Raw genomic sequence first — 16,484 nt, 5'->3', positions numbered from 1 at the left:
TACTACTCAGTCAAGTTCCAGTGGAAAGGTAGACTTAACTAATTCGCTACGTGTCTGAACTGGAATTCCGACAGCTGTGCTTAGCGTTGCCGACACGTCTGAAGTTTAGTTCCAACGGATATTACGAATTTTTAACGGTGTGAACGGCCCCGCTGACCAAGGGAAACAACCCCCGCAATAAACTTCTGCCTGTCTACAGTGGAACCATTCACTGTAAACAGTTCCTTCCCTTCAACTGTTGGGAATAATTTGATTTTTTTGACGGTGTGCGACCCACGTGTTTTGACTTTTCCAAGATGGCGGATCGTTCTGCCACAAGACGTATTAACTTGAAAAGAGTGCTAGAACTTGTTATTCAGGACCGTTCTGATCTTGACCTTAGTGATGATGATAGTGGAGATGATATTTTAGATTCTGATGACGAGTTTGTGCCAATGGACGATGATTTGGGCGATGATTCGGACAATGAAAGTGTTGATCATGACATTGTGTATGAATCTTGATGAACCCATGACGTAGAAATTGTTTTTGTTTTTTTGCTGCAAAGAGGTAGTTTGACTGGATGTGAAGACAACAAAAGGTATGTTCTTTCAAATGTTTCATATATTTTTTAAAAGAGCAAGTTTCAAACTTTGCAAAAATGTAAGGTAGGTAAGGTTATTTTGTGTTGTTGATTTTCAAATTTTTTTTTTAAATGGGTCAAAATCGTGCGCTGGGAGGGAACACGAGGGACAAATTAGACGCGTCCCGAATGAGTTAATGCGCTTGCAGCATGTAAAGGCCTGGACGGACCTGCGATGGTTTAACATTGCATGTACCATGATTGAGGAGACCTAGTTAAAACCGAACAGAATACATATCTTTTAATAATGGTGCATACATGGCTGTTAAAATCAGTGATTCTGATGATGTCCTTTATCTAACACAGATGACATGTATGAAGGAAAAAAGAAGAAAAATCCAAAACAGAAGCAAAACACAATTATTAAAAGCTCACCCTCCATGAATATCCTCTGGCTTGTTGTGTAGACTGGGGAAGATTCTTGGAGGTGGCACAAAGGCAGAGGTACCGTTCACCATCTCTCCATCTGCAAACAAACAGCATGATTTCATAAACAAGCTGCACAAATCTGCACTATAGGGACACAATGCATAACAAGGGTTATTGACCTTTCCACTGGACAAGTGCCATCACAAACATCTGAAAGAGCAAAGACGCAACAACAACAAAAGGCTTGGTCTCCAATGCTGTCCCCACTCCAAAAACTTTCATGCTCTTCTGGTCTGCAAAATACATCCAATTGTGATTGAAAACATCACACTGAATAATAACTCTAATTCTAAACACTGGATTTACCAGCAGCTGGACTTGGCCAAGAACAGACACAGATATAAAATTATTGCAAAGCAGCAATCCAGCATAAGTGAGTTATGTTATGTTATATGGAGTCTTATATCGCGCGCGTATCTCCAGACTCGGACTCAAGGCGCAGGGATCTATTTATGCCGTGTGAGATGGAATTTTTTTTACACAATACATCACGCATTCACATCGGCCAGCAGATCGCAGCCATTTCGGCGCATATCCTACTTTTCACAGCCTATTATTCCAAGTCACACGGGTATTTTGGTGGACATTTTTTATCTATGCCTATACAATTTTGCCAGTAAAGACCCTTTTGTCAATCGTGGGATCTTTAACGTGCACACCCCAATGTAGTGTACACGAAGGGACCTCGGTTTTTCGTCTCATCCGAAAGACCAGCACTTGAACCTACCACCTAGGTTAGGAAAGGGGGGAGAAAATTGCTATCGCAACCTCTTGCTTCCGAGCGCAAGTGCGTTACCACTCGGCCACCCAGTCTTTGAGTGAGTGAGAAGATGTTTCTCTGTGCCATGTTGATGATGTTCGGCAAATGACTTCACTATTAGAACTGGTTTTTGCAAGAAGTATCTTAGGTCACTAAAGACATCAATACCGAATACTGTGCCATCTGAGAATATGAAATTGAAAGTGCTTATGCATTCCACTACTTGATTCTATTTGTTAAAAAATGTTCATGTAGTTTCCACTTCTTATTCCAGATTCACTGAAAAATGTCGGCCTTTATCATTCACTGCCATTGTGCCAAATCTACAACTGGCAAAACCAGTTGATTAGGCCAAAAAGAAAAATATGTCCGTTTCCGGTAACATCGCCGAAAAAAATAGGGTCGGTCGTTCTTTTTTTATATTTTTTTTAACCTTTTTCTTACGTTTTGTTAACGTCTTTTTACGTGGGTTTTTTTTGCCGGCGTCATTGGCCGCCATGGTTTTTTTGCATGACGACGGAAACGGGAGGTAAGTCTCTTCGATTGTGAAGTCTCATTGACCGATTACCTCCCGTTTTGTTTTGTTTTTGTTTTGTGTTTTTTGGTGCGAAAAGCGAAAAAAAAACTTTAGGGTCGCCGCTTAAAATTAGGGTCGGTCGGGTTACCGGAAACAGACATATTTTTCTTTTTGGCCTTAATGACAATTAAGAATAATAACATACATCATTACATGTGACACTGAAAGTGAAGAAACCACAGCCCAAAGAGTATACATGCATGTGCAGCAACACCACATCAATTTCACACTGAAAACGTAGGCAACGATTGACTGAATCATCATGCTATGATGTAGGAATGCAGCACTTGACATTTTCTAAATTCCCTCTTCCCTATCAATTTTTTTCACTTATACATGCGTGAAAACATCAACAGTGTTGTCGGAAGTCAAAAACAATTTCCATCCTGTATTTAGAGAAATGCCTTTCCCTGCAACAGTACATAAGCCTGCTACATGTACTATCATTCATAACAAACCATACCCACAAAATGAAATTATTGTGCAGCTTTTTTTTTTTTTTAAACAAAGACAGCAATTCAAATCTTGTGCATTTATACCAAAGACATTACATTCACCAAAGAACCCAATTGGTGCAATTTGGTGTCATCTGAGCTCCAAGTTTGCCATTAAATTCAGTTTTCAGAAACCATTTTTGCCTCCCCCATTTATTTTTTCGGCGGACACTTGCTTTTTCGGCGGAACAAAATAAAAAAATCGGCGGATATTTGCCTTTCGGTGGACAATTCCCATGCCTGCATGTGTCTACACACAACAGAAACTTTTTGTCGTGAAAGTTTCAGTGGCATGCAGTAAGTCACAACACTTAGTGATGCATCAGGACAAACCAACCATTTATTCAACATAAAATCTACAACTGAAAGGGGTGCTGTCAAACAAACACAACTGTTGTAAGTACATGTATTGTATAAGCCACCTCCAAAAGGTCCTAAATTAATCTCAGCTTCTGAATAATTAAAAATTTTAAGAGTAAATTTTCATTTAATTAATATACTTACCCAACTCACAAATAGCAATTAACTCTAGTTCAGTGCTGGTAACGCTGTACGCGTCCCCTTGGTAACCAAGGGAGACCACTCTAAAAAAGAAAGTGATCCATCCCATAATGCCAGACTATCAACAGTCCGACATCCGTATGCGCGCGCATACGCCGCCATCTTATCATTCCAAAACGAAGCCCAACTCACTCTTTTTTAGACCCCAGTACCAACCACAGCGGGGAGGTGGGAGGGAATAAACGTTGTGAGTTGGGTAAGTATATTAATTAAATGAAAATTTACTCTTAAAATTTTTAATTAAATTACATATCCATACCCAACTCACAAATAGCAGATTGCTACTATAGGTGGCGGGTACTCACCAAAAATCAACGTAGAAGGGCTTGTCCTGCTGCCACCATAGAAGGTAGTGCAAAACTGCCGTCTTGACGCAAGGAGGAGATGTCTCTCAGATAAAAATTCATGAAGACATCCTCCGATTTCCAATAGGCAGCCTCCAAAACATCAGCCAGACGGCCTGAACGGAGCACCGCCACAGAAGAGGCCCATGCTCTCGCCTCATGGGTTCTTGCCGAAGTCAGGGGGAGTACTGCCCTAACCTCTCCGGACTGAGTATGCCACCAGGCGTAAGCTTGCCTGATTAACGTGGAAACCCACTTGGTCAAAGTCACCTTAGCAATATCTTTGTCCCTTGCCGTATTGGGAGAAATAAAAAGCAACTTTTGATTTTCAGAACGAATGAACTTTGTTCGAGACAGGTAAACGCTGAGCGTTCTGACCGGACAGTTAACTATGTCAGGGTCTCCAGGAGCAAGGATGTTGCTCAAGGCAGGAACGTTAATGACAGGAGAAATATGGCCTGGTTTCTGATTCTTAGCTAAGAATTCTGGCCTGAATTTAAAGAGATATGGAACCATCCTTTTCGGCTGCAATATCTTTAGCTAAGCCGGATAAAGCATGAACCTCACTCCCTCTACGCGACGTAGCGAGCAAAGTTAGAAAAACGGCCTTGCGCGTCAAGTTAGCCAAACTAGATGACTGTAACGGTTCAAACTCGTTAGAGGCCAAAAATCTCAACACAAGCATCAAATCCCAAGCAGGGAGTGGAGACTTCACACGCGCGGCCTTAAGGGAGGCGCCCTTAATAACGCTAGCAACAACCCCGTCAAGAGTAATCTTATGGCCCAGCTGCCTAAGTGTTGACGAAATTGCGGACCTTCTAACACGAAGGGAAGAAGCCGAACCCCCCTGTCCAGCTAGCCAGGCTAAATGATTTGCTACCTGCATGGACCTTGGTGCCAAAGGCTTAACTCTGTTAAGACCACACCATTTCACCCAAGAAGCCCAGTGAGACGAGTAGACCGAACTGGTCGACTTCCTATGGGCATGCTTCACAAAGTCTATAGTGGCAGAAGAGGCCCCTGCCTTGAGCATAGCGCTTCTGACAGAATCCACCCTTGAAGGTTGAGGGCCTGAGGGTTCTCGTGAGGGATGCCGGACCTGGGTTGTAGGAGTTCTCCCTTTCTTACTGCGATGGGGATAGGCGGTCGAACCGCCAGTCGCAGCAAGTCCGGGAACCAGTGCTGGCTTGGCCAAAGTGGGGCAACCAGAACCAGCGCTGGCTTTTCCAGGTCGACCTTCCTGAGCACTTTGCCCAACAAGCAAAAAGGAGGGAAGGCGTAAGCCGTCAGCCCTGTCCAATCCAGTTCTAGCGCATTCACGCCCCACGCCAGAGGATCCGGGAAGGGGGATACAAACAGAGGAAGCCTCGCTGAATACCGAGTTGCGAACAAATCGATCTGAGGCTTCTCTATCTGCTCCCAAAGACGGTGCAGGGACTGGTGCGACAGAGTCCACTCTGAATGGACCACCTTGTCCCCCCTGCTCAGCGCATCTGCAAGGACGTTCAAGCTGCCCTTCAGAAAGATGGCTGACAGCAGAATATGATGCGAAGCGCACCACTTTAGAATGAGGCACGCGCTGTCTGAGAGGCTGAGGGATCTCGTTCCGCCCTGCCTGTTCACGTAAGCCGCGACAGTCCTGTTGTCGGTGTGCAACCTGACATGACTGTTCTGAACGAACGGCAGAAAAGCTTGGAGGGCCAAGGCAACAGCCTCCAACTCCAGAGCATTGATATGGCGCGTGGGAAGAGACAGGTCCCACGCCCCCGAAGCCACATGCTCCCCCAGGTGAGCTCCCCACCCCGTCAGAGAAGCATCGGTGAACAGCTCGTTCTCTGGCGCCGGGCACACTATCGGGACCCCCTGTGAGACCCAGGGAAGGAGCCAGACCTGCGTGGTCGCGAAAAACCAGGCTCCCAGAGAAATCTGGGTGTCCCACCCCTGGGTTGACTGATCCCACCGGGCCTGAAGAGCTGCCTGAAACGGCCTCTTGTGTACCCTGCCCAGTGGGATAAGAGTAGCCATAGACTCCATCTGGCCTAGTACTGATGTCAGAACCCGTACACTGGCCAGATTCTCTCCGTGAAGCGCACGGAGCAAGTCCTGAAGTTTGGCCACCCTCTTCTGAGACGGGCGGACCGACCAACTGAGCGTATCGAACTCCATCCCCAAGTAAGTGAACGTCTGGGATGGAACCAGTTCTGATTTGCCCAGGTTCACAGAGAACCCGAGCTGGGCAGCCTGACTGAGCACCATGCGAGTATGGACGTGGCACAACTCCCTGTTCTGATGCAGGATAAGCCAATCGTCTAAATAAGCTCGCAGACGCACGCCCTCCTTGCGCACAAGAGCGCAGAGCTGACGCACCACGATGGTGAATATCCATGGCGCGAGAGAAAGGCCGAACGGCAGAGCCCTGAACTGATAGGCCTTGGCTCCCCAGCGGAAGCGCAACCACTTCCTGTCCGTAACGTGCATCATGACGTGGAAGTATGCGTCTGTAAGGTCCACCAAGGTAGCCCAATCGCCTGGACGAAGCGCCTCTCGCACAGAGGCCGGCGTCTCCATGGTGAACTTCACCGTCCGGAGATACAAGTTCAGAGTAGACAAGTCCAGAACTGGTCTCCAAGCCCCCGAGGCTTTCGGTACAACAAACAGTCTGCCGTAAAACCCCGGGGACCGTAAGTCCAAGACCTCCTCTATCGCCCCTTTCGAGAGAAGGGCTGTCACCTCCCCTTGCACCGCGGCTCTCGCCTCCGGATCCCTGGGGGGTTTGCAAAGCGGGATTATCCTGGTCAGAGGTGCTTTTTCCCCTGACCAGAGAAGTCTGAACCCCGAACGAACGATCCCGGTAACCCACTTGCTGTCCACTAGCTGCAGCCAGGAAGATAGGGCCCTGGACGGGCCGCCCGCCACAACCAGTGCGGGGGCTACCGGGAAGGCCTGTTCGGGGGAGTTTCATTGGGGGTGGGGCTTGCGCCCCGACCCCCTAGAACCACCAAAGGACTGACCCCTCTTAGGGTAGGGCGCACCGCGACCTCTACCCCCTGAAGAGAACGACTGTTTCTGAGCCTTACCGCCACCACCAGACGAGGATGTCTGAGGTTTGGCCGTAGACTGCGTCTGAGTCCGTGACTGAGACTGAAACTGAGGTTTGCCCTGAGCCTTAGGCAAACCCTGAAAGGCAATGCGGGCTATAGCGAGATCCCTCGCGTCCGCTGTCTCCTTCTGGAGAGCATCCAAAGAGGCCTGACCCAACAACGATCCCTCTAAAAACGGGGACACTTTCAAGGACTCAATCGTGGACTTATCACAAATCCTCGATCCCGTTAAAAACGCCGACCTCCTTGAGTGCACTGCATGTGCGTAAAGGTTGGCTGAAAACGACATCTGTTCCCTTGTCACCTTGGCCAAAGTGGCCAGAAGGGTAGACACGTCAAGCGCCGAAGCGTCGAACCTGAATTCAAAGGGGTCCAGCGAGGTCGCAATCGACCTCCCTGCTTCTTCAAGAGCCATCATCGAAGCCTCCGTACACGGAAGCGCAGTGCTAGAACCGTAACCGACTTCACGCAGCGAAGCAAGCTCAGGCGTCACCGGCAACACAGCCGTAGGCAACGCGAAATGCTCAATCAGCTTAACAGGCCGGGGAGCAAGCTTCAACTTCTGAATACCAGAAACAGCCCGATCCCCCGCCTTAGCCAACCACGGGAGAACGTCCTCAGGTGCATCGCCACGTTGCGACAACAACGGCACCTCCGGTCCGTTCCTCCCCTTGAAAACCTTTGCCATAACATACGCAACAGAGGAAGATTCTTTAAACCGGAACTGACCAGAATCATTCTTGGCAGACCGGAAATCGTCAAAAGCCGACCTGGGTGGCAGAAGTCTCTCCTTGCTTCTCACCACCCCTTCCGGAAAGTATTTGGAAGCCGTCTCCGCTGCCAGAGCCACCGCGCTCGACAGCTTCGCCGGCAGGTTGAGAAGGGTGTCATCCACGGCCGTGGCATTGCCCTCCTCCAACCCTCCTTCCTGGTCGCTATCACAGCCAGGTGGGTCAACGCCAGAGAGACTTGCAAAGTCCTCGGAGTCACACCCACCATCCGTCCCCCGGGACGGAAATAGAACCGGCATACCCGACACTGAATCAGAGGTATATGCAGAGTTCATACGATTCACAGGGCTCCCTGCAACTGCTGGACCGGCGCGATGCCATTGGCCAGAAATTGCAGGAGGGCTTTCACCACGCACGTGGCTTACTCTCTCCTGTGATCGCACCCCACCGTCACCAGAGAACCTGGTAACTTGTGGGGAAGACATACCTTTAGAGCGCACCGGCTCATGCAGAAGGGACACCAGTCGACCATCACCATGCTGAGACGCATGCGCTTCCGCCCGAACCACGGTAGGAGCAGCCACAGCGGAAGCCGCAGCGGAAGCTGAAGCGAAACCGGAAGTGGAAGGAGTCGGTGAGGACCTGACTCTACCCAACGAAGAGACATCAAAGACGCCAGCCGGAAGTGCGCGAATCTCTGCTTTCGTCGACCACAAATTGGCCGCCAAAGTAGAAACCTGTGTACTTAAAGTCAAAAGCAATGACGCAATATCGGCGGGAGACACACCTGAATCACCAGGAGCCCCCGACGAAACAACCGGTTTAACAACATCCTTATCCTTATCACTACGTGTGACCTTGTCCTTCTTCGCGGACAAAATGGCGGACGAAGGCTTGTCAACAACAACATCAACATCACATCCTACATTTCCCGGTTCTATCTGAGAAGTGGCGGAAATTCCATCACTCTTTCTTCTAGACGAAGAACTTCTCTTAGAGGAAGAAGTACTAGCAGCCGGAGAAGCTGAAGCAGCAGCCTGTCTCGAACTAGTTCTATTCTTGGCGCACTCCGCCATGTCAAAGCGAACTCACAAAAATTTTTCGAAACTGAAAAATTTTACAAGTTCACAAACGTGCGACAGAAACGTCGCCAAAGTTACATAAAACAAGAAAGCTCTCACCCAAAAACAGCCAGGGTATTGACAAAGCTCGGCGGCAGACCAAGGGGCGAAGTCAAAGTCAGGAAACAAAGACCAAGGCTGAACACAGCCGGAGCGTACAACAAAACGCGACCAGACACGTCGCTCGCTGAGAGTGGAATGATAAGATGGCGGCGTATGCGCGCGCATACGGATGTCGGACTGTTGATAGTCTGGCATTATGGGATGATTCACTTTCTTTTTTAGAGTGGTCTCCCTTGGTTACCAAGGGGACGCGTACAGCGTTACCAGCACTGAACTAGAGTTAATTGCTATTTGTGAGTTGGGTATGGATATGTAATTTAATGTAATACATGCAGACCCCAGCTAAACAGTTATCATTAGAAAAAGGCCAACACCACAAACACTGCATAAACAAAATTACAAATAAACTACATAAACCCAGCATTCAACCCAAATGTTTCAGTTTTACACCGATCAAAATCGGACCAAACGTAAAAACAAAAAAAAGTTAACCCCCTTAATAAAAGACACACACAATGACACACAAACAGCATGCTTCTCCTCAACCGTACCCAGGCAATGTTAAATAGTCTCCTTCCCAAAGCAATAAGTAAATTATGCATGCCCACAGTCACTAAGTCTTGCTAAACAAAGCCTTTTCTAAATTCTAGTTTTCAATGTCATGACTACTGCAAAATAGCCAAAGGTCAATTCACTAGTTCAAATTATCAAGGTCCTGACACTTCAAAACTGTTCACACCAAGAAGTTCCATGCCAAATTGATGAGGTCACCACAGAAACAAGACCGTAAAATCATGCCACCAGCCAACGACATCTAGAAAGTGGCATATAATACATGTCACATACCATGGTGGTAGAGAGAAGGTATACTGGGGTAATACTGAGAGTGAGACAGCCCATAGGACCCAGACCCATGAATATTGTTTTCATACGCTGCAATGAATATATAACAAAATATCACATTTTCACAGTCTGGAACTTTAACAGTTTAAGATCCTGTTCATGTAGACAAACATGTGAGTACTAGACTACAAACTCTCTGAAGAGAACTGTGCATTTTCCAGAAAGAAGAAACTCAAGAACTAATCATGGTAATTCAAGTAGTTCAGAAAGGATGGAGGCCACTGTTGCATCACTTGGTAATTTTCCAAACTTATATCCATTTCCAGCAACTTTAACTTGTTTAAGGTAAAAAAAAAAAAAGTGTTAAAACTTGCATTACTATTCTCCGCCAACTACACTCCGGCACTTTCATGCGGAGCTTCAACAGTCTTTTGTACAGATTGCAGATAAAATTTAAAATATGTACACATCATTGCAAAAACCACACAACTCGAGGGCATTGCTATAACAGTAAGATTACGTAGTGTACATACCAGGTGGTGAGAAGTTGGTGAGCGAGACAGGACTCTGGAAACAAGGTCCACCGCCAAACACACTGCTAGCGTAATTGTGGTGGCTGCAACAATAGCACATAATCATTTGAGGTTACATGTATCTTCAGTGTGCACTGATTCTGTCAATTGCCATGCTGACAGTTTTCATCAACAATCAAAATTAAAGCTGAAGAATAACAATAAAACTAAGAATTTGGGTTTTTGAGAAAAAATGAAGCGGGGGACACAATGCAGCTCCGATCTATCTATAAATAGCGTGGATAGTGTTCCCCGATGTGTGTGTGTGTGTGTGTGGTGTGTGTGTGTGTGTGTGTGTGTGTGTGTGTGTGTGTGTGTGTGTGTGTGTGTGTGTGTATGTATGTGTGTGTGTGTCCTAATTCACTGTCCTCCGCAAGTCTCCCAATGCGAGCCCCTATAAAAAGCCTGAGCAGTGGAACCAGTGCTCCGTCTGACTGCTCACCTTGAACTCGTCACGTCTATCAAAAGAAAGCCACGATGAAACTTTCTTTTGTGCATTGCACAGCACAGCTGCTCTGGTGTTTTATAGGGGTGCACAGTTGGAAACTTGGGGAAGACAGTTGGGACACACACACGCACATCAGGGGACACTTTCCACACTGGTCATAATCTCATATAGGCCTGTACCTGCATTGTGTCCCCTCTGTTTTAAAATGCAAATTGGTGAATTATTTAAGTTTTATCTGTATTCTTCAGCTTTAACATTCACATATTATGATATTTGACAGTCAAATCTGAGTTGCCAGCTTTTCAAGTTACATTAACACTGCAGTAAACCAAACAATTACTTTGCCATGCAACAGCACAACACTGAACATGCTCACTGGAACTGGAAGCTAGAGGTATGATCTCCCTCAACAAAAGTTTGGAACCAAGGACAAGCTTACACTACCCTTGAGTATCCAAGTAACATTAACACAAATACATGTAGAAAGCAACACAGAGATACTAGTGTATATCGTTATGAGCTCATAATACTAAGGCAAAAAAAAAAAAATTGTCTGTTTCTGTTCACCCAACCGACCCTAAATTTCGGCGCCGACCCTAAACTTTTTTTTTCCAAACTCAAATTTTTTTTTTTTTTTTTTTGGTGGTAAAGGACAGGGTGAGAAAATGAACAACAAAAACGTGTGAAAACGAAAGTCCGCTGACGATTTGTAAATGTGTTGAGTGTCTTGTCTCTATGTATAGTGAATCCAGTCTCTTTGCGCGATTTTTAAAGTTAGTTTTATTGGTCTACATTTGGGGTAAAAAAAAATTAAAAAAAATAAAATAAAATAAAAAATCCCTTCCTACCTACCCTACTTTTTTTTAGCCATGTTACCAGAAACAGACAAATTTTTTTTTTTGGCCTAATAATGATTAAACAACAACACAAAACTGAAAGTAAAAAGAAGCCCTACACAACAGTGAAAAGTTCTGTTTATGAATAAAATTAAGATCATAATTTAAATTTGATCAGCTGCTTCTGAGGGAATCTTCTTCAATTCTGTTGAAGACTTTGTTTTTTTTTACTATTATGTTAAACTGCACTGAATTACTACAAGTACAACTCACACGTGTACACAAAACCCTGATGATCATTGATGATTTGCAATAACAAGAGATTTCAGACAGTATAATCACAAACAAAACTGCGGTGATGAATCACCCTTGATAAATAGTAAAGTACTGTATGTTCAAATATGAACTCCTTTCTTGTTTTAGAGTTTGATCGTCTTTTACCTTCAGTTTTACATTGTTGTTAATGTTAGTATATTTGTTAGCTTTTGTTTTTAATAAAACCGTTAAACCAAAGAGCTCTACTAGTAATAGTGGTAATACTCAAAGGGGTCAAATCCTCACCCTAAAGCAGTGCCCGTTACTGAACGTCCCTGGGTTGCATCCTTCTTGCCTCTGTTGCTACTGCCGGTCTTGTGGCCAGCACGGGAACCTTTGCTCTTCACTTCCCCACTGGGCTTTCGCGGCTTCTTCTCCTTCTTGTCTTTACGATCCACAGATCTAATCACCAAATATAGGGCCTTATGTTATCACAAACTGGGTCAGATGTGTATTCAGTTTCTTTCTTTCTTTATTTGGTGTTTAACGTCGTTTTCAACCGTTCAAGGTTATATCGCGACGGGGAAAGGGGGGAGATGGGATAGAGCCACTTGTTAATTGTTTCTTGTTCACAAAAGCACTAATCCAAAAATTGCTCCAGGGGCTTGCAACGTAGTACAATATATGTATGACCTTACTGGGAGAATGCAAGTTTCCAGTACAAAGGACTTAACATTTCTTACATACTGCTTGACTAAAATCTTTACAAACATGGACTATATTCTATACAAGAAACACTTAACAAGGGTAAATGGAGAAACAGAATCCGTTAGTCGCCTCTTACGACATGCTAGGGAGCATCGGGTAAATTCTTCCCCCTAACCCGCGGGGGGAGTGTATTCAGTTCAGATGTATACATTATAGTTAGTTTACAACTTACATCTATAGATGTAAGGGGTTGAGACCTAAACTGGGCTAAAGCAATATATATTATATGAACAATATTTGTCATTTAGAGAACTTGCCTTTGGAGCAAAACAAAAAGCAATGAACTCTTTTTTACACTTGGAATCGTACATTAAAGGCTAATGTAAGCTAAATTGTATGCACTCACCATTCCACATGCTTCATTACAATACAAGGACTGGAAATTGAATAAACCAAAGCAAAATAAAACTATTACTACTAAAACAACAACAACAAAGCCACCAAGATAGTTAAAAAACAAGAGAACTGGTATTTAATCAAGCTCACAGTAATTAAGTAAAGTAAGCAATGAAAAAAGCCCTTTCTTGCTTTCATCAAATTCATTTACCGTATTTTCCGGGTCATAAGGCGCGACTTTTTCCCTTGAGTTTGACCCCTGCGCCTTGTATAACAAAGCGCCTAATCCGTGTATGAAATACGAAAAAAAAAATTGGGAACCAATCATTGGGAACAAAATGTGACAAGAACTCACCTCCATCTCGAATACCGGTAGTCGTTTTTACATTTAGTCAAGTTTTGACTAAATGCTTTAACATAGATGATAGAGGGGGGAATCGAGACGAGGGTCGTGGTGTGTGTGTGTGTGTGTGTGTGTGTGTGTGTGTGTGTGTGTGTGCGTGGTGTGTTTGTGTGTGTGTGTGTGTGTGTGTGTGTGTGTGTAGAGCGATTCAGAGTAAACTACTGGACCGATCTTTATGAAATTTTTCATGAGAGTTCCTGGGTATGATATCCCCAGACGTTTTTTTCATTTTTTCGATAAATGTCTTTGATGACGACGTCATATCCGGCATTTTGTAAAAGTTGAGGCGGCACTGTCACACCCTCATTTTTCAATAAAATTGATTGAAATTTTGGCCAAGCAATCTTCGACGAAGGCCGGACTTTGGTATAATGTATTGCATTTCAGCTTGGAAGCTTAAAAATTAATTAATGACTTTGGTCATTAAAAATCTGAAAATTGTAATCAAAATTGTAATTAACAGCTTTGTGTTGCATGACCTTGGATGACCTTGACCTTGTAACCCGGAAAATACGGTACAATAACAGGGATGCCAAAATACACTCGCCCTCGTTGGGTAAAATGTTCCTGGGCGACTGGAATTGGAAAAGAGTAAAGCACTCGCCCATTGTGTGAGCAACATGTTTCTGAACTTACGAAGTAGCAGTTTCTAATTTCCAACTGTACAATAATGTAACAATTGTTCACTAAAATAGTGTTGCAAAATATATCTCTGCTGCTAAAAATTTCTCTTACTCTCAATCTTATTTGCCTACTTATCAAATTAGTTTGACCAACAGCTTGTTCTAGGCCTTGAAAACATGTTAAAAGACATACTAGTTCTAATTACTAGTTCTCTCAAGTGAAATCAATTGAAAAATAGTGGCATGGCCGTTTCTGTGGGCTAGCGAATTTTAAAAAGTTACTGGCCTGTTGGGCTAGTGCAATGTTTTAAACTTCCACATTCCTGATTTAACAAGCAACAACACATTTTAAATAAGCCAACACCCAGAAACTGAGAAAATGTGTTGGTTACAAAAATAAAAACAAAATAAGCTGAACATTTCTTGACAATGTCAGTCACACATTGTGAATTTTCCATGCAATTGTGCATTTAAATTGTAATGTTCAGATCAATTAGTGAAATAAGGTGGGGCAGGTGTCATACATAACACAACAAAAAGGGCAAAGCCCATACGACTCACATGCTTGACCTTGACCTTTACATGACCTTGACCTTCAGCTAAACCTAGCAATGACATCATACACTAAGAACTGCTTTACACATTTTTCCTACCAAAATACATGTGACCTTGACCCAAGGTCAAGGTCATCCAAGGTCATGCAACACAAAGCTGTTAATTCAAGACATAGGAAGTACAATGGTGCTTATTGGCTCTTTCTACCATGAGATAAGGTCACTTTTAGTGGTTCACTACCTTATTTTGGTCACATTTCATAAGGGTCAAAGTGACCTTGACCTTGATCATATGTGACCAAATGTGTCTCATGATGAAAGCATAACATGTGCCCCACATAATTTTTGGCTCACGTAAGTGTAGCCTATGCGATGGTAAACTTTGTCTGTCTGTGCGTGCGTGCGTGCGTATGTATGTATGTGTGTATGTCTGTGGTAGAAACTTTAACATTTTTGGCTAAACACCGAAATACTCATTTCACGTGGTTAATTTTCAAGCACCATCTTCAAATTATTGAAGCAATGATCAACATTGTGTCGGCATGTGTGTAGTTAAAGCGTGTATCCAAAGAAAACGGGTGGTGGGGGGTTTTGAAGGGGTACAAGCAGTTGACTGATTTGTGTCGTGTTTGGCATGTAGACGGCAGGTCAGGTGTCAAGATCAGGTCAGGGGTCACGCGAAGGATTGTGGTCCAGTTCTCACCTCGCCGATTCGCCGGGGAAGACGATTTCATGTTGTTCGGTTTCTAAGCTCCAGAAAAGTAAATAAAGAAGATACCAAAGGGAGATTTCCTACAATTTGATCTGCACAGCGTGTTTCCAATGTCCACGCGAGGAAGAGCTGTCGAAAGCGCGGCAGTCAGTGTCGATCTTGCAGCCGTATCCCGGTAAGTTCAGAGACAGATCTAGTGTCTCCCACTCTGATAACGTGTCACCTACTGTTAATCCGTTTTGTTTTAATTTCTTTTTATTTCAGCAGACACGGATGTCAAACACAGTGCTAGGCAGTCACCTCTAGTGAAATGAGTTGATCTAAAGTGCCTGTTATGTTTGGATGTCTTTGCTCGTGGTTCGATTTATGTGAATTTCAAGACTTGCAGTAGAGTCTCAAGTTAAGTTTACTCTGCCCGAAAAAAACTGTCCACCATTTACTTGAACATGCAGATATAAGGAAACGGAATGAATCTGTTCTCAAAGTCAAAATGATCACGATTTTTTCCTCAGATTCAAAACATGCACTGTCATGGTTTTGTCTGTACAATTTAGTAAGTCTTAAGTACTTTGCAACAACTTCCTTGAACGTGAAAGACAGTTTTTGAATGCTAGATCTGTATCGCGTTTCATTCCAGACTCGATCCTCTCTTTGATTGTAGATCTACTGTTTGCTGTTTACGCACTATCATATGATTCGCTATGTAACGTTTGGTAAGCTTACCTTGCCACAGCTTTCTTGTCTTTGTTGGCATTTCTGGCTGTGTTGACCGTCAGAATTATTTTAAGAACCAGGCTGCTGCAGTCGACATGTTTCGCATATTGTAGGGTTACCATGCTGCATAGGTAAAGTGGCTTGTATAACCTGACTATTCTGTTTCAAAACACTGTTTATATTTGTGTAGGTTGTAGTCATCATAACTAATCGCATTTTGCCATTTGTTTCAGAAAGGAGGTTAACCTACAACAAGATCGACGCTATGTCAGATATATGCCTCAGCCACATGAAGACTTCCGAATTTAGATCTACTCGGCATGGTGACAAGTCTTGATGAAAAGTATAGGACTGAGGACAGCAGTGGAAAAAGTGCCCACATGGCAGGTACCTAACCTATTACCCTAGTCATTTTATCTGTTTGCCTTCTTTTGAAAATTATACATGGAGTTGATATGATGCGTTAGTTTTAACTGTGTGTGTGCGTGCGTGTGTGTGTGTGTGTGTGTGTGTGTGTGTGTGTGTGTGTTTGTGTGTGTGTGTGTGTTTGTGTGTGTGTGTTACGGAGTGAGTGAGTTTGTGTTATGTTACTGTTTGTTGATTTCTAACGGGAGCCT

At 44.2% G+C, this 16,484-nt stretch overlaps 1 protein-coding gene across 4 annotated transcripts in view; it reads right to left on the bottom strand.

Annotated features, from left to right (window-relative positions):
* The window catches only part of LOC138981436 (protein AF-10-like), a 68,196-nt gene that overhangs the window by 30,746 nt on the left and 20,966 nt on the right, over nt 1–16,484 (bottom strand). For all 4 annotated transcript variants that reach the window (XM_070354351.1, XM_070354354.1, XM_070354352.1 and 1 more), the window contains 3 exons: nt 12,064–12,219; nt 10,180–10,262; nt 998–1,088 (listed from right to left, as the gene is read on the bottom strand). In XM_070354351.1, the coding sequence (XP_070210452.1) occupies nt 998–1,088; nt 10,180–10,262; nt 12,064–12,219 (330 nt within the window). The remainder of the gene's footprint in view (nt 1–997; nt 1,089–10,179; nt 10,263–12,063; nt 12,220–16,484) is intronic.

Source organism: Littorina saxatilis, linkage group LG12 (assembly GCF_037325665.1).
Source record: "Littorina saxatilis isolate snail1 linkage group LG12, US_GU_Lsax_2.0, whole genome shotgun sequence".
In the NCBI taxonomy this organism is placed as follows: Eukaryota; Metazoa; Mollusca; class Gastropoda; order Littorinimorpha; family Littorinidae; genus Littorina; species Littorina saxatilis.
The sequence above is the reverse complement of the archived record's forward strand: the minus strand, read 5'-3'. Positions and strand labels throughout refer to the sequence as shown.